The 22,176-nt window shown below is 45.6% G+C and overlaps 1 protein-coding gene across 8 annotated transcripts in view; it reads left to right on the top strand.

Annotated features, from left to right (window-relative positions):
• The window catches only part of sgcd (sarcoglycan, delta (dystrophin-associated glycoprotein)), a 247,945-nt gene extending 226,496 nt beyond the window's left edge, over window positions 1–21,449 (top strand). For all 8 annotated transcript variants that reach the window (XM_086226538.1, XM_086226535.1, XM_086226540.1 and 5 more), the window contains 2 exons: window positions 10,966–11,089; window positions 17,190–21,449. In XM_086226538.1, the coding sequence (XP_086082664.1) occupies window positions 10,966–11,089; window positions 17,190–17,375 (310 nt within the window). In that variant the 3' untranslated portion in view covers window positions 17,376–21,449. The remainder of the gene's footprint in view (window positions 1–10,965; window positions 11,090–17,189) is intronic.
• Window positions 21,450–22,176: the final 727 nt, after the last annotated feature.

The raw sequence follows: 22,176 nt of genomic DNA, 5'->3' as shown, positions 1-22,176 counted from the left end.
CTCTTTCATCTGTTCTGCATAAATACTGCTGCATTTTTAATATCATGCAATAAAATGCTCAGCTCAATACAAACAACCTGAGGAGATGAGGCTAAATCACACACACGCACACATACAGACCAACATTCATTCATTTATGTACATGTCCAAACTCCCTACTTTGCCTGCCGCATCTCAATGACAACAGATTACTGGATAGATTTGTGGTTAAACTTTCACTTTGAAGCAAAAACAACAAATATTCACGAGTTTACCCAAATTATCAAGCTGACCAGTTTTCTGCAGTGGAACAGATACTGTCACTGTTCAGGACTTCGGTTTGGATCTTCAGAAGTGCATAGGGGCACAGTAGCACACGTCTCCAGAGTCAAAACACATTTTCTGTGAAAAGCTTGAACCACGTGAGGCTTTACCAGAAACCCAGAGCTGCTCCTCCCGTCCCACCTCCCCCTCTCAGTTACTCCTCTCTGTACGTGTGAGATCAAGTAGATCAGGATCAAGGTCTTGGCAAAGACCTTTTTTGAATATATGTTGCTGATGACTTTTGCTACCTTGCACCAATGCTCAAGTTCATTGCAGCTAAGCTAACTAGCTGTCAGCCACCTGGTGGTTGTCTGGGTTCTGTCCACAAAGAGGAGAGACGGTTGTTTATCTCCTTGTCAAAATGATGGACAATCAGTTTAGTCCCCCAAAAGTTGTCCAGTTCCATTCAGGGAGACTGGTGTCTTCCAGGCATCAGTCAAGTTCATTGTAGCTCCCTCGATCCCCTCCTTCTGTCCACACCTGTGAGTGTGAGGAAAGGCCAGTATGAGGCTTAAGACCCATTAGCATCTGGTTCTGATTAAATTAGGACTGATATTAAGCATTCAGTTGCAGTGGTGGAGGTTAGGCTAAGGCTAAGCAATGTATCACATTCATAGGAGTCCTCATAAATCTGTCCAAAGACATGTCTGTGCGCGTGTGGACAGTTGAGGATGTCTCGGTGGTGTAAACGTCTTGTTTATCATCTCTGTACTGCCTGTGCTGTCAGATGTGATGACACTCAGTCAGAGCAGAGAGAGAGCGAGAGACCTGATATGACAATGGAGTGAGAGAGAGAGGGGGATGTTTATGACAGCATAGAAAAATGAGGAAGAAGAAGAAGAGGGGCAGAGAAGGAGGGATCATGACAGTGTACAACAGGGCAGTGAAGGAGAGAGACAGTGAAACTGAACAATTCTGTGTATATTTGTCTACATAATTAGTGTGAAGGGCAATCATATAAGACGGTTATCCAAAGGGGTGTTGGTCCGTGTCCTCCAAAGTGCTCATTAGTAACTCAGAGTGTTGATCGTTGTTGGACATTTTGTAAAAGGATCCATCCCGAGATGTTTTCCTGCTTTATTGGACCTGTTTCATGTGACCTGTCTTGGTCAGATCATCTGTTAATTCTGCTTCTATTGTGTGGTAGAAATTCCGTTTTTGTTTTTTTTTGGTGTAACCCTAACCCACAGTGGAGCCCGGCTGACACTGGGTGAGAGGCGGGGTTCACCCTGGACGGGTCACCACTCCATCACAGGGCCATCGGAAGCAATTCGAGGTTCTGTATCTCGCTTCAAGGATACTTCGACATGTCACCGGGGGAAGTGGGGATCGAACCAGCGACCCTTTGGTTACTCGATGGCCACTCTACCTCTGAGTCATGCCACTGAATCCCAACCGTGGTGTGAAAGTGACCACGTGTTTTGTGGCTGAGCAGGACATCAGCAGTCGCCTGCATCAGAGGATCTTGAAACTTTCAGACAGAAAGCACTCCTACATGCCCACATATCTGACACGTTGTTGTAGTAACTGTTGTGCAACTGGTCATTCTGTCTACAGAGCACAGCAGCATTATTCTCTTTACTTCAGCTCTTTCATCTGAATCAAAAGAGAAGCATAACGAAACTCTGTAATACTGAAGTGAAGAGAAAAAAAACAAAGAGAGGGAAAAGAGATGGCATTAGCGCGAGGCGGTGAGAGAGCTGGTGTGCAAAGGAAAAAAGTGAGCAAAAAAAAAAAGCAAAGAGCTTGAAAGGACAGACCGGGAAAACAGAAGTAGGAAGAATCGAATATCAGACAAAAGATGAAAGAAAAGCTTAATTTTGTCAGTGAGGGAATGAGACAGAGCAAGGAGGGAATAGAGTGAGAAAGAGCTTTATGTGACAGAAGAAACACTGCAGAGACGAGCGTGACGGGGATGAGGGGTCGCATCGGGAAGGACTTTGATGACAACTGTCTAATAACTGTATTTCATTGTTTTGTGCACCCAGATAAACTGTGATGCATCAATCACTGCTGCTTTCCTTTCAGTGCCATCATTCCATATTATAAAGTTTGAAAAAAATCCCATCAGTGGTGCACAGATCACATTGCAGCGACGCTCGGAGCCTCGTGATTGTCTATAAGACTTGACGGTTGGACTCAATAACAATTCCTTGTTTTCTTTTTCTTTTTTTTTTGACTTCTCCTCCCTTGTGTTTATGCATCTTTGATGACAAGAAGCCAATTGAGAATGAAATATGAGACAAATTCTCCAATTATTCCACCAACTGGCATATGAACCCTTTGGACCGTGGCTAAAATCTAATCATCGTCTAACCTCTCCCCAACCTGCAGGCAGGTAGCAGTCGAGGATTCATATCATGTTTTGGGATATCAGAAATACACAGACAAACACACAGATCCCACCCAGCTGTCAGTCCTTTATCACAACCGTAAGCGCCACATGCATCTGCGTGGTAATGCCTTGTCACCTGAATGTGTCCGTGCATCAGACGAACGCCTTTGTGAAAGTAAACGGCAGCGTGGGTGAATGTGATGGTGCGCCTTCGTTCATGTCCTGACTGAGCCACAACACAAAGGGATATGAAGCAATCAGAAAGAGAGGGACTGCGGGACAGGAAGGAGAAAAACAAGAAACAAACAACAACAACAAAAAAAGGATTGTGAGACTCGTGCGTGTGGGTAGAGCCAAGAAGCTGAAATCATGAAAAATTAAACCCCCATTAGCCTACAGAAACTCAATCTAGTGATGTTTGTCCCACGGGGCTCCCTGTAGGGAGAGATTTGCTACGCTGTAAACTTCACTTGGAACATGACAGTGCTGTGACTGAAACTGTAAAAGGCAGAAGTGCAACTAGGAGGATAAATTCAATGTCATTGTGCTGTCCTCACGACGCGTGTCTCTGCGCTGCCAGACAGCCAGCGGACCAATAAAGAAAACCTCGTACACAAGGCTTGCTTTTCCCGTTTTAGTGAAGCTTTCTTGCAGTTTGAATATTGAACGTGGTAACTGTAACATACAGACAAATTTGCAATTACTAACTACATTTACATGCTATAGGTTAACTACAAAGGCTAGCCGACACACATGTTATACGTCAGCAACTGCAAATACAAACACCGTCGAGTCATAAAAACTAATATTTCAGGAAGACTTGTGACTTTGCTTAGATGCTTTGTACATATAAATACTAACAAAGATGAAAATTCCCCGAGGTTCAAACCTTGGGAAACAAATCAGTGTGGTTATGAGCTGGTAGGGACCTCGTTTCTGTCCTCTGGCTAGCTTGTTTTTACCGGCAACAACACGTCAAAGATTGTCTATGATTGACAGGAGCACTCACTCTGCCGTAGCAAAGACGATCTTTTCTAGAGAAGATGTCTCACCTTGTTGACTTTTTTTAAAAGTTAGCCTTAACATTTTTATCACAATTTCTTACATATTTTTGTACCAACCGTGAACTCATTTCTAACTTTTTAACTAACTTTAAATCTAATGAAATCATTAATGTCTTTTACCCAAAGACATGACAGTCATCGAAATACTCACCAGTAAAGTTTTTGATGTGATTGTTTTGACCGAACAGTGCTCGGCTACGCTGAGAGAGAAGTCGTTACATAGCTTCTAGATTATTGGAAAATATCTCAAGCCAGAATGTCAGGTCAACTCAATCGCGAGCGATCTGTTCACTATAGGACACTTCCTTCAGTTTGAAAATGAAAATGACAACTGTGGTAATGGAAAGGTCCTTAGAGCCATGGGTTTCCTAGAGAAAAAAGGGGGGGGGGGGCAAGAATCAGTCTGTCTGCTGCCTCTCTGGAGAGCACGGCTTCCCACAACCTTCCTCCGTCTCGTGTCTAGATGTCGGCTGCATTATTTCACCTGAAGGCGAGAATGTTTTCTACGGGGACACATGCTTTTAATGTGGTTTCCCTCCCACCTGTGTCTGCAAGGTACGAGGCGTTGGTGACCCCATGGTTAACTAACAACTAGTAACTAACTCAGACCAAAACTCAGTCTACATCAGCTTCTTAAACTGACCAAAACTGCAGGAGGGGCTGGGATTTATGACCAATTAGTCCATCAGAGCTCTCACGGCGTTTAGCGAGTTACAGTTTGTGTAGACTTTGAAGCTTCGGGTCAGTCAGCGAGTGTCTGTAATGGAGGAGTTGTGAGAGTCTCCGTCAACAATGCTTTTCCTGCTCCTCTCCTTGCCTCTCTCTCTCTCTCTCTCTCTCCCTCTCCCTCTCCCCCTCCCCCCTTTCTCTTACTTGCTCTACTTTCATCTTCCCTTGCCGTCTCAACCTTGCCCTCTCCTCTCCTCGGCACCTCTTATTCTTGACTCAATTACCTCCATCATCCTCTTTCTCCCGTCTCAAATTCACCTCTCCTTTCCAAGCCAGCCACTAAATGTGTCTTCTCTCATCTCCTGCCCACGTTTGCTCTGTCCTCACTTGTTATCGGTCTCCTTTCTTATTTATTGCTTCGGCTGTTGTCATCATCTTGATCTCTGACCTTAAACCTCCACCACCTTCTCGCGATTTGACTCCCGATTTATAACCGCATGTATCTGAGGCCAGTAAGTAGTTTGCATAAAAGGAACGCACCAACGAAAATAGAAAGCACAGAAGAGCAATAAATAAAACGTGACAGCACACTGCATCACCACAAAAGATATCAATACCCAAGATGGAATGTTACCTGGCTTGTACCACCTCTGGGCATTATCAGAGAGGAGAGCAATTAAGTGAAGAACAACTGGTGCAGAGAAGACAAAGGGAGTTATCTCATATAAGGTTTCATCCTCTTGATCCACCCCTCGCTCTCCTCTCTAATGCCATGGCCTCTCCTTTCTTCTTCCTCCCCTCTAGCCTCATCGTCCTCACAATCTTCAAATTACACTGATCTCCGTAATTGAGAGAACGCTCTGTTCCCCAGCAGTGTTTAAGTCCACTGCTCCACCGTTCTCAAAGCCCCATGAAGCAATCAGCTGCTCACATTTTAGCCAGGATTGCCATTTAGCCTGTGATTTTCTGGGTGGCGCGATGGCAGCCCGTTTCTACTGACACGTCACGTAAATGTTCATAACACCGAACAGTCCCGACCACAGTTTTCACAGCGAAGGAAAAAAACAGCAGCAGATTATCATCAAGACGGACAAAAGAGGAGAAAGCGCAGGGCCAGAATGGAAGCTGCAGGTTTGCGATCTCTCTTGTGTCAAAAAACATCCCATCAAGTCTGTTGTTATCTGACGCCGGCATATGAGGTGAAAGCATGAAAAGTTATTAACCTCTGATCACAGTTGTTGATACGAAACGCCGTTAGCAAGACACAGAGACGGAGAGGCTGAAAGGATGTGCAAAGGTAGGAAACGGGAAGGAAAACGTGATAAAATTGTATTGATCATTGGGGAAATGAGAGTGTAGCACCCATAAAAGTAATAGGCGACAAGAGGAAAACAGAAATACAAATAGGAAGCAAAAATGGGCAGTAATTGTAAAGTGAGCACGGAAGTGGAAGTAGCAACGGCTGAACTTCATGAAAGAAATAGAACAGAACGAGCTTCGACTCACAGATTTGGAGAGAAGAAAATGAATGAGAATATTACCCTGGGGGAGAGTAATTTCATTGCACGAATCCCACGAGGAGAAACCTTGGGGGAACGAGGGAGGGAAAGACCTTTCGAGGGAGGAATGGATTCTTTTTGCTTCCCATCCACTGACATGAAATACTTCTGCCCCCCTGTCAGTGTTGGAAAAGCTTTTTCTTATTCACTCCTGGTCTTGGAGACTGTGGGGTGCAGTTGAGTTATTCACACCAGATTGAAGACTAAAGTTCTTGAGCCAAGAGATGTTGTTCCAGTTAACAAGGCCCGTTTGAGCAGACAAAGATTGGTCCAGCAATGTGGCACGTTGACTCCACCAAACATGATCAACTCTGTGTGTGTGTGTGTGTCTGTGTGTGTGTGTGTGTGTGTGTGTGTGTGTGTTTCTGGCGTCTGATTGTTGTGCACGTAGCCCGGAGGTGTGTGCTCTCTGAGCGTTCTTTAGTTATAAATCTGTCCTGTCAGTTTCTCCGCATCGTTTCAGATCTGACTGACATATTCAAACTTCTCAATAAATCAAGATGATTCCATAAATGTGGATCTGTCATTAGTGTTTTGGGGCTAGGAGGAGATGTTGCAGGAGGGGATGGTGAGCAGTAACAGAGCCGGATGAGTCACAACGTTCCTGCAGCTTGAAACGCTTCTCTATTCTCAACACATCCTCCTGTTGGATCAATTTTTATTCTCTCGGTTTGCAAAGCTTATGATTCAAGTATTGTCAATGTTCACTTAATGTCAAGATACAACAGTGTTAAATTGTGTTTGCTCTAATCTGTTTTTGTTTTCCCTCTGGAGGCACTGTGAGCAGGAATACTAATAGATGATGTTGATGAAGGAAAAACAAAGAGAGAGTGACGGATACTCCCGCACGGGAGAGGGACGACACTTGGAATAGCGATTGTCACAAATTAAGCACTTGTTTGAAATTGTGGTATCATAAAGGCAGAAGTTGAAAATCAAAGGATGGTCAGGATGAGACATGAGATGATATGTATTTAATTAATCACCACATTATACACGTCTTAATTAATTAGTGTGAAGGCTTAACCCTCTGTGGATCCAGGGAGCACGGGGTGATGCCAAGCAGAGTTCTGGCTCAAACTGCTGATGAGCGAATGTTTATTTTTGTCTTTGTCATGTTGGTATTCATTAGCCTTCAGCTCCCCCTGCCTTTTATATCCCTCAAGCAGCACAGATACAAGCATCACCCACCAGTGGCGAGCAAAGTTAAACTCGGCAGAATTTTGAAATGCTTCTGTCACTCAAACTCTCAGGAGGCCCTTTGGAAGAGAAGCTGCGGGGGTGTCGCAGAGGTCAGTCAGCAGCCTCTCAGAGTGGTCAGAACATGTCAGCGGTCTACAGTCATGTTGCACATGTGAACTTACTGTGTTGACGCCTCTGACCCGGAGTCACATGTGTAAAACACGTGTACGCACAAAAAACACACATAAACTTTTTTCCCACCAAGACGCTTTGATTGTGAATGAAGAATAGGCGTAGTCGTGTTCCTCAGGCATTCTTCAAACTTGTGCACACGTGTGTTTTTTTTTTAAAGAGAATGTTGAGAAGTTGTGAAGCAAAACCTAGCATAAAACCGCCAGTTTCAAGCAGCTTTCTCTTCTGGCTGTCATCAACTTTTTCTATGGACACACAACGTGGAATGTACCATTCAACAATACACACCGTGCTACATAATTGTGTTCATTTATTCTTGAACTGGATATTCTGAATTGCTCCTTGTGAGTGTGAGTGTTGTCTCCCCTTTGATTGACTGGCGGCTGCAGAGCGCCGCCGCCTCTCGCCCTGCGTCGGCTGGGACCAGCTCCAGGTCTGAGCGACCCAGAGCACATAATGAATGAATGGCTGCAGCTGTGTGCACTCGTCGTGCCTCCCTTGATCAAACTGCCTCTGATTTGTAGTCCAGCCTTCTGGAGTTGATAGCCTCTATTACTGTATTCCTATTCAGCTATTTTTGTGCATCTTGTGATTTCACAACAAGCCACCGAAGAAAACACATTCTTCTTCTCCACTTCCCTGACAAATACCTCAATTTCACATTTGGTGAAATTGAGGTATTTGTTTGGAGTTGTTTTCCCTGCAATGTCTTGTGTCTTGTGCTGCAAGTAGCGTTTTATATGCAAATGATGATTAGGGGAGTGTCTACATGCATGCATGACTAAGAATCAGGATTGAGAGATCCAATAAAATGAATGAACCTACATACTTTTCAGCAGAAATCAAGGCATCTGTGGAGTTCTTTCAGAATGGTTGTTACCAGGCAGACAACACATTAAAGAAGAACTCTCCAGCAACTCACATTTGCCTCTATCGAATAATACTGCTTGAGATTGTGCTCCTGGAGAGTGACGGATTGTGTTTGTTTTTGCGGTTTATATTTTTTAGAAGAAGAGAAGATAGGAAGTAGCATTCCATCAGCATTTCTGTGTTCAGTTAAAAGCAGTTTATGTGCCTCTACGGTTAGCTGCTCTTTGCTCAGAGTCGATGTGAAATCAGTCATTTCATGCTCGTGTTTTACAGGCGGCGAAAAACCAAAATCAGCATTGTGTTGTGTTGTGTAGTTCTAGACGAGGGCTGCGCACTTGAATCAAACTGCAGTGTGAATAAGTGGGATATCCAAACTACAGGAGCTGCTTAGAAGTGAAGCACTGTGCTGTTCCCCAGACGCCAGGGCACAAGATTGGCTGATGGATCAGGTGGTAATTGGCCCAAAGAAATACAAGATTAACCGTTCTCTCACAATCACAATCACAGATGCAAAATGACATGAAGAACGATGCAGCCCTGCTAAAAAGTTCTGTACTTCTATATTTGCGAAGTTATTTACTCTACCAATGTAAGAACAAGATTGTTCACATGTGCATCTCATTCTCCCTCCATCTAAGTAGTTTTCCTCCCAAGTAACCTGAGTTTGAACTCATACATAGAGGAACTTCCTCCCCCGCCGCAACAACTTCGTACTGCTGAGTGCATGTTGTAGTCAAAGTAGGGAGGAAGGAGAAAGCACAGCCGACTGCTGTACTGCATCCTGTCTCACCTCTCTCTATCCTCTGGGCAATTCAGGTCACTGCAACTTTGTTCATCAAACCTGCTAGGAGGATATTCAGAGAATTGACTGCTGGGAATTACATGAACATTAATGGATTCCTCTACGTACCTTCTCACTCTTCATCTCACATTTCCTCCTCTGCAGTTGTTTGTGCCAGTGGAACACGCTGTTTCCCTTCCTCTTCCGTTGTTCTCTGCTGTGACCTTTAAACTCTCATCAAAAATATCTCCCTCACCCTCAGTTTGAGACTGTAAGTGATATAAAGATGTACTTGGCAGCCAGAATTACGTTTCATAAGAATTATCTTTGGCGCTCGCAAATTGGTAGTGGATAAACTTGTAGCTCTGGGATCAACGATGGAGGGGTGTTTTCATCACCTTGCAGGGTTTTGCTCTGCGCTACGTGAGAAGACATCAGGTGAATTTAGGTGGAGACAAGCTATCAAATAGAGTTGAATCAGTTGAGAGGAAAGACTATAGCATGAAGCTCGTACAGGTAACGGAGGAGGCCACAGGCTCTTTAAAGAACTCTTAGGTTGACTCCAACACGTCGTCTCACGGTACACCTCACCAGCCTCAAGTAGCTCAGTCTCTCGTTTGGGCAGATACACCTGTTGAGACCTTGAGCTCCCAGACGGTCCTGCGCTCGAGGTGGATCGGACCCCCAATCAGCCCAATGGCATGTGAAATAACAAAAAAAACGCATTGCTTATTTTGTAAGAGTGATTTGTGCACAATCCTTTGTAGCTTGTAACTAGAAATCCCTGCTGCAGTCAATAAACCTGTTGACCAAAGCATCAAACGAAGACACGACACTTCCCAGAATGTAGATGAGGGTCCGTGCACAAGCCGAGCATCCTCCCTCCAAACAAAAGCTCACAATCCTCCAGTTGTGTGTGTTATCAATGGAACCTTCAAATTTCCCATCTTTTAGCCTTAATTGCCATGGTGACGGGAAGACAGGCAGCCTACAGAGATGTCCTCTGGATGTCTCAGGCTGCCTCCTGTACAGCTTCGTCTCCTGGCTCGGACCGGTTGTCAGAACGTAAAGAAGAGGGGGCTGATTTTTAATCCTGGCACAGAAATGTGTTAGCAGCCGCAGCATGCAGGTGGGCTGCAGTGTCCAAGTGTCAGATAGACTCTGCTTACACCTCAGTCACTTTGTGTGAACTTGAACAGTGCTCAGTCTTGTAATTCTGTTCTTATAGGACTCGTTTTTTTTTAACTAATACTGGAGCTGCTGTTGATCCTCGATTCCTCAAAGGCTTTTTAAAAGTTTCAGATCCTTTGTTTATCACACTTGATTTAAACTGGACTCACAGATTCATGTCCTCCTCAGCTGAAGAAGCAGGCTTAACACTGGTGAGGGGAGAGAGGGAGAGAGAGAGAGGGAGAGAGAAGAAACCTCAAGGTGATGCTGCTGTGTAAGGCTCAGTTCAGACCAGTGATTCACAACAAGACAGGATGCAGCTCACATTACAAAATGTCCTTAAACAAATACACACTTGGAGATTAGACGTGGTGGATCTTTTGAAACTTCACAGTGTTTGCATCTACACTTCACAATCATCGATCATTGATCTGAACTGGGCCGAAGCGGATATTAGACTTAAAACTACGCCTGAAACCTTGAAATCTACCAATGACACCAGGGGATTTGGATATTCTGTCCAAATAAAAATGAGTCTGGCTCTTCCTCTATCCTGCAAAGGTCTGATTAGTGGGTTAGAGATATATGGGATTTACTGGTCTGGAACCAGCCCATCAGAGAACCCAGTATCTCACAGTTCAGTGTTCATTGTAAATTACTGCCTCTATTCATACAACGTCTGTAAAAGAATTCAAATATTGGTGAGAAATAGTCATATAGGAGGTGCTCACTACCCAAAGGTCAAAGGTCAGATAAAACTTTACCATGTTTTGATAACTATTCTCTTTTATCCATCCAAGTGTTGAAGGCTGACCCCTAACCTAGTGGTTTGTTCCCCAGGCTGGAGTCTCCCACTCGCTCCCTGCTGATGGAGGCTCCTAAAGGCATCCAGATCCTGGCCGAGGCCGGAGACATCCAGGCCATCTGCAGGAACGAGCTGCGTCTGGAGTCCAAAGACGGAGAGGTGCGTCAATCCGCAGCTCCCACAAATCAGCTGATCTGCATCTGGGAGGGTTCAACTGCAGTTCATCTGCAATTTGAGGTTGTCACGGTGACGCTTCCCTTCCACTGAGTGAGAAGATTTGGCGGAGAAAAGCCACTCAAACACTGGCTCATCAACCGAGCAGTGTAGCTGATGTCATCTCAGTTTTACTGAGTGCCAGCTACTTCCATTTTATCCTGGAGATGTCGTATTTTTCTAGGATCTTCTTCTTTTAGTGGATAAAATTACTGTAATATGTGAAATGCTTTTTTTAATTACAAGATAAAAAAACATCATTTTTTATATCAATCACGGGCCTGTTAATGGATGTCATCAATTCTTCCTCTCCGTCTGCTGGCAGCTTCTCCTGTCTGCAGCCTTCATGGCACATGGGACTTTTGATATTTCTCTTGTCCAAAAAAACAAACCAATCCCAACTCTAGTTAGCTCACTCCGCCTGTGTGGAGCTTTTCTGTTGTGCCTGGTGGCAATTTACTGGCCACCCAGCAGAATCTGCTGGAGCCTCAAAGAAGAGCAGAACCTGAGAACAGGAGAAGCTTTTGTTGTCTTCCTCCCTTCAGTTGCGTGCGCACAGACACACACACACACACACACGAGTCCTTCCTTCACTGAGTCTTTTATACACTTGTTTTAATAAGTTTCCCATCCATCATTTCCTCTTTTCCAGGTTTTTTTTTTTTTTAATTTCTCCTCCTATCTCTGTCCTCCTTCTGTCTTTAACATTGCTTATTTACCATTTTCTTTTTCACTCATCCTCCACTCATCCTGCTTCTGCTCCTAAATTCCACCAACCATCCCCAGATTCGTTACACGCATCAGTCCTGGCATTCATCACGGTCGGCTGCACTGATAAAAGGATTTCCCTCCTTAGGTTGCACCAGCGGTGTCATGTCAGATCTGTTAAAATCAGCGGAGGAGGATTAGGGAGAAGAAAGTGTTTAAAAGTTTCCCACAAAAAAAAAAGGAAAAAAAGCTAGCTTCCATACATGAAGCTGCTGCTGATATGAGACGGACTGTTTCTGGAAGGTGCCCTTGGAGTGGTGCAATTAAAAGTGGGAGGAACCACGACTGTGTCTCAACTCTGCACGCGTGAACCCGCAGCGGTCGACGTAGAACCATAGGGCCACACTCAAACATCCTAAATGTTGCACGCGTCCATTTATCAAACCCCTGTCTGGCTTACAACACACGCAAACCACACAGGGCGGGGAGACACACACACACACACACTCGCTCGGTGAGACACAGGATTCCCGAAGCCTCTAATAATCACAGAGTTGTTCGGGTAGTTTTTGAGGTTTTGGGACCGTCCACCTGACAGGGTGTTTTTGAATTATTTCAACAAAGTAAAGTGTTAAAAAAAAAAAAAAAAAACTAAAGAGAAATTACAAAACACGTAAATGCAACACTTGCGCTATGTGTTACATTTCAGGTGCGAGATATTCACCAAGCGCCGGCAAGGACCGGTTTGGCGTCAGTCTCGCACTTTTGGATCAACACCCAGGGTGGGACTGAGCCGTCTATATATTGATATTGTGTTCCTCGGCTGTAAGTGGAAACAATGAGCCTAGAAAAGACTGTCTGTATTCCACTTGAACAAATTAGGTTCTGAAGTCTTGGTGTTTTGTATTGAGCCAGAAATTACAGTACAAACACATTCTTCTTCTTCTTCTTCTTTTGTTGATTAATGGTGGTTTACAGCAGCTTTTTAGCTTCTCTGCACCAGTACAAAACAAGAAGAGCTATTGTTTTAAAATAGGATGATAAGCTAAGTGATTCATCTAAATTTATGGGTAATTTAACAGCGTTCTTCATGTATTTGTGCGGGTCGAGACGTCCATCAAGAACGCAACCTTTTAGGCGATTTATCTGTGGAAATGAGATTTGACCTTCACTCACCTAATTGGTGCTCTGTCCTTCACACACACACACACACACACACACTCAGCTTTAAACACACATGAAACTCATCCAGCCACACCAACACGCGCACGCGCGCACTTCACACAGGTATTCACCTGGTGGTGAACCATTTGTTCACGAGCAGCTGTCTGATTGCGTCAGCTGAGACTCGACTTTAAACGTGTTCCAGGTCATTTGATAGTGATGCCCCTCCAAGGCGTCTGGTAACGGCTCCTTTACCTTTTTTTATGGCTCCTCCTCTCCTTGGCCAGAGGAACACGAGGTCTGTGCAAGCCAGGAGGGAGGAGACGCTGGAGAGATGGGACTCATGGAGTTGTGGTCCGTGTCTGTGCAGGGGGACAGAGGCAGTTTGCTCCAGTGTGTGTGGGGTTGAGGGGAGTAAGATGAGCAATTGACTTTTACCAAGTTTTGCTCTCAGGTTTTTTTGTTTTTGTGTTTTTTTGCTGAGGAGGACAGAGAAATGGTCTGTGGATTAGATCTGACCTCACACAAGTGATTTTGAAGACTCGTCTTAACATAAGCTGCAGAGAAACTCGATGGCCGGCTTCTCAGTGCTTCTTTACTGTACGAGCCACCTGTCTTCTCTCTGAACTCCCGGGTTTAAACTGCTGACCTTTCGTTGACAGTCCGTCTCTATTATCCTGCAGGCCACCACTTCTACTATGATAGGTTTGTCCACAGGGACGAGACAGGCTGACTTTTATCATGGATTTCACTCTATTATGTTCAGACTGTGGGCCTGAGATCCAACCATGACCTTGGCTCAGCCTGCATGTAAATCCTGCCACTGCTGAGTGTTTGCAGCCGAACATGCAACAGTCCATGGAAAAGCATTTAAATGTGACCCATTAGGGTTTTCCTTATTTTCTGACATATATTCTGTTATAACGTCAGTTTTTTCTAAAAAAATAAAATTAAATTAAAGTGACATATGTAAAAGTAATTCCTTTGAGGCAAAATCTCGGTGCTTGGATTGCTCTGAATATCCTGTTTCTACCACCAGCTCATCGAGGATGTCCTGAAACAGTCATTTAGCCCAGACACAGCACGCCCACCCAGGGACGCAGGCGTTCAGGGACGCGGGCACACACATACAGCATATGTCCTCAAGCTTGATTAACATGGTGTCCTGTTAGTTCTACCTCGCTTTTATAAAATGCGATGAGAAGAAAATTGCTGTCTTCTAACCATCGAGACCATCAAGGTATGAGGGGATCTTGCCGACATTACCAGGGTGTAGTGGTGAAGTTCTGGGGGCTGAACTTGCTCGACCGTTCCTCCTCCAGCGTTATCGATGGAGCGTTTCTGGTTTAGCTGAAAGTTCCAGTAGTTTGCAGCTTGTTTTCTTTCTCACTACAACTGGAAGTATAGGATAAGGTAGACTTTTACTGTCCCCGAGGAAATTAGACTTAGACAGACATCCGATATCTGTATTAAAGACACAACTCACAGAGTGCAGACAGACACAGACTGTCAGCCAACGACGTGCACTCTCATCATAAAGTCTTCATGTGGTCGAGTAAATGAACTACTGGCCTTGTCTATTGGCTAGCTAGGTGAAGAAGTGTTTAGCCGGCGATGGGGGGCTTGCTAGCATCTGCCTGAGGGATGAGTTGATACCCAGGCTGGAGGATTGCCCCTCAGAGACAGCCTGGGGGAGAGGGTAATGTTGCCTGAGACCCCTGATTGTCATGGCCCTCTGTGTGAAGCAGGCAGTGATGCGATACCACGGGATGCTCTCAGCAGGTCTGACCACTGTCCAAACCCCCTCTAACATCTGGCTTTTGACTTCAGGAAGAAAAAGTCTGATCAGCACTCAAAGGCCTCTGCAGTGGACGCGGGTGTTTGGTGGCTCCAGCCTGCACGCGCAAAACCCGGTGACCCCGATCAGTCGTGGCTCCTCACACTGGGATCAGTCTAACAGGTGTAACCAGGTTTAGAGATCCACATGTGTGCGATCGGTGCAGGGCTTCATTATTCTGGTTATGAATAAGCACTGATGGGTGGTTTCCTAAGGATTTAGGCTCAAACGCCATCTCCTCTCTTGTTTTGCTGTCACACCACCTTATGTACACGATGACACCCAGAATAGTTGCTGATATCATCAGAAAAACATCAAGAAAGGTGTTGTCGTTTTCACAACAGTTCACTTCTGAGTCAGGGATCCCAGAGTCTGAATCAGAATATCTGTCCAACTTCATCACAGTTCACTTCCTCTCTCTCTCTCTGTCTTTGCACTGCTTCCTGCCTTGTGTGGCTGCCTCTGTGCTTTTTTTGACTCACTGTGCAGCTGCGAGATGGAGGCAGATAAAATCACGGACTGACAGTTGAGGGTTGTTCATGTTTATTGTTGGGAATAAAATGCCGGTTTGTTGAGACGTAGTTACTGTAACCAGAGCCGACAGGTCCTCCAACCCAGTGACCATAGAAGCTGGGTTTGCTGATATTTTGCTGTCTTTGGTGCTGGCGTTGGTGTCGCCTGTGCCGTGAACCAGCGCCGCTACAATGTCTTGTTCCAGATGAGGCTGAACTGGAGGGCTGCATTAAGGCCCGGCCGATGATGAGAAAGGATTTTCCTGAACTGTGAATCATGCAAATCATCTCTAGTGGAGTCCAAAGATTAAACATAGGCCTGGAAATGAGCAAAACAATGTGAGAGAAATTCTATGGATGCTGCAGTCGGGCTTGACTTTCTATTACTCATCAATTAATGCCCCTGTGAACCATCAAGTTGAGTGCTAAGGTGTTAAGAGCTGAGTAGAATATTTGTTTAAATCCAGTTCTGTGTGGAAGAAGTCTCGGAAAAAGTAGATGGAGGGGAGAGCAGGCAAAGAGATTTGCTTTGAGAGCAATTAGAGTGAAGATAGGAGAAGAGACAGATGATTCAGCGGAGGTTAGCCGAGGTAGAGATGAAAGGGATCAGCTTCTGGCCCGTGCACAAAGAAAAAGAGCGACTCTTCTCATCTGAATAGAGAGAAAGGCTGTGCACCAACGGGGAGAAATGACAATAGACAAGGAGATCAAATACACAGCAGCACGAGGGGAGTCAGAGGCAGGACATGCAGATACAAATGTTTATTGAGGAGTGACGGAAGAATTTATGGAGGTTGATGACGGGTCAAGCTGCAGCTGGTTCCCTGCCAGCTGTTACATATCATGACCCACGATAGACGAGTCCTGTCCAACTGGCTTCAGCCCAAGGACTTTAAATCAAATTCCACAAAGAGAAGAGTTTCAAACGTGTCCTTTAAAGGGGAATGTCACCAGTTTAACACCTCAGCTTCAAGGTGCAGGCACTAAAAAAACCTTTGTGATTCCAAAGGAACGCTTCTTGCACACTTTAGCCTTTGAAGCGGGGCGAGGAGCTCGTTGGTGAAGTCCCTGTGGTGGAAACTCAGTATTGTTGTTTGTATCCACAATCGCGCTCTTTTAGTCAGGAACCAAAACTTCTGAGTACTGGTGAGGGTCGGAGCGTAGCCGCTGGTGACAACTGGTGAGGGTCGGAGCGTAGCCGCTGGTGACAACTGGTGAGGGTCGGAGCGTAGCCGCTGGTGACTACTGGTGAGGGTCGGAGCGTAGCCGCTGGTGACTACTGGTGAGGGTCGGAGCGTAGCCGCTGGTGACTACTGGTGAGGGTCGGAGCGTAGCCGCTGGTGACAACTGGTGAGGGTCGGAGCGTAGCCGCTGGTGACTACTGGTGAGGGTCAGAGCGTAGCCGCTGGTGACTACTGGTGAGGGTCGGAGCGTAGCCGCTGGTGACTACTGGTGAGGGTCGGAGCGTAGCCGCTGGTGACTACTGGTGAGGGTCGGAGCGTAGCCGCTGGTGACTACTGGTGAGGGTCGGAGCGTAGCCGCTGGTGACAACTGGTGAGGGTCGGAGCGTAGCCGCTGGTGACTACTGGTGAGGGTCAGAGCGTAGCCGCTGGTGACTACTGGTGAGGGTCGGAGCGTAGCCGCTGGTGACTACTGGTGAGGGTCGGAGCGTAGCCGCTGGTGACTACTGGTGAGGGCCGGGTCGCTGGACGCCACGATCACATGGGGCCAGCAGAGTGACATCATGTGCAAGCAGTACCTCCTCTTGTTTGACTCCTCTTACCTCGTGGGTCCAGTCTCACCAGTGTTCTTGTCTCCCTACCAGATCTCTCTGGATGCTCGCAGGATTCGCCTGATGCGGCTGCCGGAGGGAAAGGCCTCGACCAGCTCCTCCTCCTCCGGGACCAGGCAGACTGTCTACGAGGTTTGCGTTTGCCCCAACGGGAGGCTTTTCCTCTCGCAGGCCGGCACCGGATCCACCTGCCAAATCAGCAACAATATCTGCCTCTAGGACTGATGCATACGAATATAAATAAATCCACAGATATCCTGGAAGAAAGACAGGCGACAGACAGATGTACACAAAGCCCCTGCCTCTAGGACTGATTCACAGCCAACAGACTGCCAGATCTGTTGGAATCATATAAACAATCAAAGATCCTGGACCTATACATTTACACTGAAGTACACACTTTACAATCTCACACTCTGATGATTAAGGGTCAGTACCGAACGTTTGGGATTAAAGCTGCCAAAAGCCAATATTTTGTCTTCGTTTATAAAGTTCTCTTAAAATCTTATGTTTCAAAAACAGCATTTAAAGCATCAGTCGCATCTCTTTGGGCTCCGTAAACATCCAGACCAGTCGGGTATATTTGGATTTTCATGTAATTATAAGTTTAAATGACTTTCGACTCAAAGGAGGTTGTGGGGAATATGTGAGGTTAAATGACACGAATATTGATTAAAACCCAAGTGTGGGTTCCATGTTTCGGTCTGATCCTAACACCTGCCACACATCTGGAGATGCACACAAGCCCTCACACATCAACGTGGTGTGTACACACAGACACAAGAAAACACTCTTTGCTCCTCCTGGTTGAAAGTGAGAAAACTCCTAAGAGATTTCCCTAAAACAGACACTGATCTCCTTGAAGAGCATTTCAGTGCCAGAACCACTAGGGTGATCACCCACGGCAACAGGCTCCACTCATTCCCCAGCGGTCTTCTCCTCCTTTTTCCTCATCTTCACGCCCCCCAGATGCTGACGTAATCTCAGCATTTGTGGTTCATGAGGCACTTGAAAGTTTCACAGGCACACGAGAAGCACCCGGCGAATACGGTTACCAGTATCAACCGGAGCAGAAACCATTAGCATCAAAGGCAAGCACATTAGCGCATGGCATTACAGCTCAGTGACGTGGTTCTGGTGTTCGGTAATCAGGAGGTAATAACCAGGTGTTACTGGCCGTGGTGAAGGGGTCAGAGTGTCTGAGCAACATGGTAGTCTGAGTGTTTGACTTTCCACTGTTATCATGTTGTTGATGAGCTGTAATGTTCATTTACACACAGCAGTTTATGTAAAAACGCATGCCAGATGCAAGCGGACGCATTCTATGTGTGTGTGTGTGTGTGTGTGTGTGTGTGTGCCATTGGTGTGTTTATGTACCAACACATTATTAATGATGTACCATATTTAGGCATAGTCACTGAAGCTTTTGACGATTGAGCCAAAAAGCATCGTAGTTGAGGTGAAAATCAGCATGTTTTGTGCTCCAAGTCTCAAAATTTTCCCCAAATGTGTCGTGACAAACTCTTAACTTGTGCCATCTTCACATCGCAGAACTGGAAATAATCTCTCACTCATGCTAGGTTTTTTTGTTTGTTTGTTTTGGGTTTTTTGTTCTGGTTTGTTTTTTTTGCTATCACCTGATTGTTTTCATGTATTAACAGAGAGATGTGACTGACCTCTGACCTTCTAGTATGAAGCGTACAGGGCCGAAGGGTTGCTATTCTGAGGGAAACCTTTCGCTTTCTCTCCGAGCGGCTCGAGTGTCATTTACAGTGTTTGTCTGGCCTGCACCGATGCCTCCAGGCGTTTTCCTGACAGACGTCTCTTCCTCCGACCGCCCTCACAAGGACGACCGCAACTCTCAACATGCCACAACCCAACAGAGAACCTGCAGAAACGCCATCAACGGAAGCTGGAAGAACCTCGGCTGTGGTCACCCTACTTGTTTCTTGCACTGGGACATTTTTTAAAAAGGACAACAAACAAAAAAAAAAGATATATATATATATACAAACAAATGCGAGCCACTCTGTTGAAAGAGGGGGACTGTGCCTGTGCCTTATGTCAATGCACTTGTGGCAAGAAAAAGCACATCACACAGACTTTCTTTGGCATCAGCGACTACGTGATCTCCGATTTCAGTTCTGTTTCATTTCGATTCACTTTCCTTCACTTTGTCTGAATGCAAAGACCTTCAGCCGCATCTCCCTGTAGCTTCTCCTGCTGTCAACACCCGACTCTGCTTCAGGATGTGTACTTTTGTTTTGTAAAGTTTTGCCACTACAGCTCTCTCAGTCTGGGACGATGCACTGACTACTTGTAGACGGTCTCCCTGCAGGTCTCCCCTGTGCTGGGACTCCAGTCGCAGCTGCATTCCGGAGTCTGAGTTGCCCTGAAAGCCCGTAGTCTAACCTAAGGCACCGTCCGCTGGCTCGAGCCGTGAGAGAGATTTGAAGGGAGGAGCACCAACAGTGGTGAGCGCTGGTTCCACCCTCGTGTTAGGAAATGCTGTGTTTAGCTCATTGACTAATTGTCGTGTGACATGTTGGGATGGTTCCCTCTCAGCTCCTGTCCTGAGTGGAGCCTGCAGTGGAGGCGACTCGGTTGACCTGCAGGCGGACCCTTTTACTTAGCTTCTCACGCTCAGATATTCTTTGTGAAACCATGTTGATGCTCAAACCTGTGGTCCTGTGGCATTTATTCATCCAATTATTGCACTGATGGGTCTGAGTTCCACTGCTTGTCGTGGCTCGTTTGGCCAGAAATGTCAAGTTTCTCGTGTTCTTTCGCAGGATTTTTTGTGAATATACAGTTACTGCGTCTGAACAGTTGAAGACGACCAGCACATTTCATTATAGAACCACTCGTGTTTGGTTAAGATGAAGAAGAAATTAGTCAACAGTGACACACAACACTTTTACAAGATGGAAGCAGAATGTTGTCTTGGGGACACACGTCACCCTCCAGCCGACGGCCCCCTGGAACGTACAACGGCGCCTTTTCTGTTTTAAAGGGAGAAACAGTTTCCGGGCGTTTGAGTGGAATTAAAATATTACAACCGAACAGAATCCAGTCAAAATTACATTTTCGACAAAAGAACATTTTTCGTACACAATTTGGGGAAAATCCACCATGTTAACACACTTTCATCTTCAAAATTCTGAGCTGTTAGAGATGCGGTAACTTAAATCTCGATGTTTTGGCTGGCGGCGACTGCTGAACCTTTCACGGTGGCTCACAGGTGGTGATGATGTTTGAAGCATCACTTCCTCCTCAAGTGTCGAGTCTACCAACCCTCCTGCCGTCTGCCGGCTTCTCTGTCGCTGTTTGTTGAGAGAAGTTCACAAACCTATCTGATGTATTTACTTTTTAAGCGTGTACACAGGAGAAGTACATCTTTTTATACTGTTGTATATGTAAATAGTGTACACATAACCACGCCCATCAGACGGTACACGCTGATGCAGGACAGAAACTGCTCTTTTGCAAAAAAGGAAACCCTTTTTTATAATGTACATCAGTGTGTTTTTATATTAAAAGGGCAAAAAAAAGTGAACTGAAGTATATTTGGTTAGCATGTATAGCAGTGCAGTGTTTGCCTGTGGAGAACAAGCTGGGTTTGTTTTTACGCCTCCTGTTCTCTCCTGCTGAGCTCAGATATTCCACAAAAACACCAACCTGCTCTCTTTTGGTTTGGTAGTCGTGGTGTTGGGCCGAAGGTCTTTGCATTCTCTCCTGGTGTGCCGTGTGTACATTTGTAATACTGAGTGAGCTTTTGTTTTGTTCTCCTGCTCCGCGGAACCTGTTTAATGATTCTCGGACAAGTAAACACAGGAACCCACAGAAGGACGTGGGCGGAGCGGGGAGGGGAACGCAGCGCAGGGCGGCGGGGACGCAGATCTGCTCGCAGTTCTCAGCATAAGGAATGATAACGATTTCAGATTTTGAGGGGGGAAAAAAAACAATTTGTTCAACAGGTTTAAATGAGATCAAGGACATCTCTTTTTAGATGTGACGTTATTTATTTAATAAAACTATTTTTGCAAATCAGATCAAAATGTCTTGAGGAGAATTAACCAAACATTGGCGTCCAGAGTGTGAGGGTGATCAGACGCTGCTCGTGTTGCTGATCAGCTGACCAGTGACGTGTGCGTGTGCGTGCGTGTGTGTGTGTGTGTGTGCGCGCGCATGTGCGTTCCCACTCAGCGCTCCGTTCCTCCCTCCCTGGCTTCTCTCTGACGTCGCTCCCCTTCATTCTTCAGTCCAAACTGCCGTTCATGGAGTAGTTTTCAATGATGCCAAAATAAAAGGCGTTGTACAAATGGCGTGTCGTGGTCATTGGATCCTAACCCAGAAATCTGCTGTGGGCCTCTGGTTGATTTTGTTGAGACGTGAACTCCTTTTCACGAAGACCCCCACCAACGATCAAGTCAATGGAATCAGGAAGAAATGTGACAGAAATGTGCTCTTATTTTTAGATGGGTATGAATTTCTGTTTAATTTGATCAACTTCCGTTTGACAGTCATTACAAAGTAAATAATAGAGCATAGCGGCTCGGTTCACGGGGGATGTGGGGAGGAGGTTATAGACTCATGAGGGAATGAATTCCCATCCTAACAGAGTCTCATTTAATAGTTTTTCTCCTGCAGGGCTGAGAGGACACGATCTCTCTCCTCTGGGAATGTAGGAGATTTAGCATCTACATCATAAAGTTTACAACTTTTTTTTCTTTTAATTTTCCGATAGAAAACACTTTATTATGCATCATTAAACTCTTTTAAATGGACTGGAGGAACGCAGCCGCGCCGCGCACATGAAAATGATGTATTTTTGCATCCTGTAAGTCAGAGTGATTATTACTAAGAGCGAGAAGAAGCAGATCCAGAAGCAGTCCTTGTCTGAGGAGCGTCGGCAGGGCGCCGCTGACCACATTCACTCATCTTAAATTTCCCTCCGCGTATTTTAATTTGATCCTTTTCACTCGACCCACGCTGAGCGCTGGCAGAGTTCAATCTGGGT

The sequence above is a fragment of the Aulostomus chinensis genome, chromosome 15, assembly GCF_037954235.1.
Source record: "Aulostomus chinensis isolate RoL2024-O1b breed Wild chromosome 15, RoL_Achi_v1.0, whole genome shotgun sequence".
NCBI lineage: Eukaryota > Metazoa > Chordata > Actinopteri > Syngnathiformes > Aulostomidae > Aulostomus > Aulostomus chinensis.
This window is presented reverse-complemented; position numbering and strand designations above follow the sequence as displayed.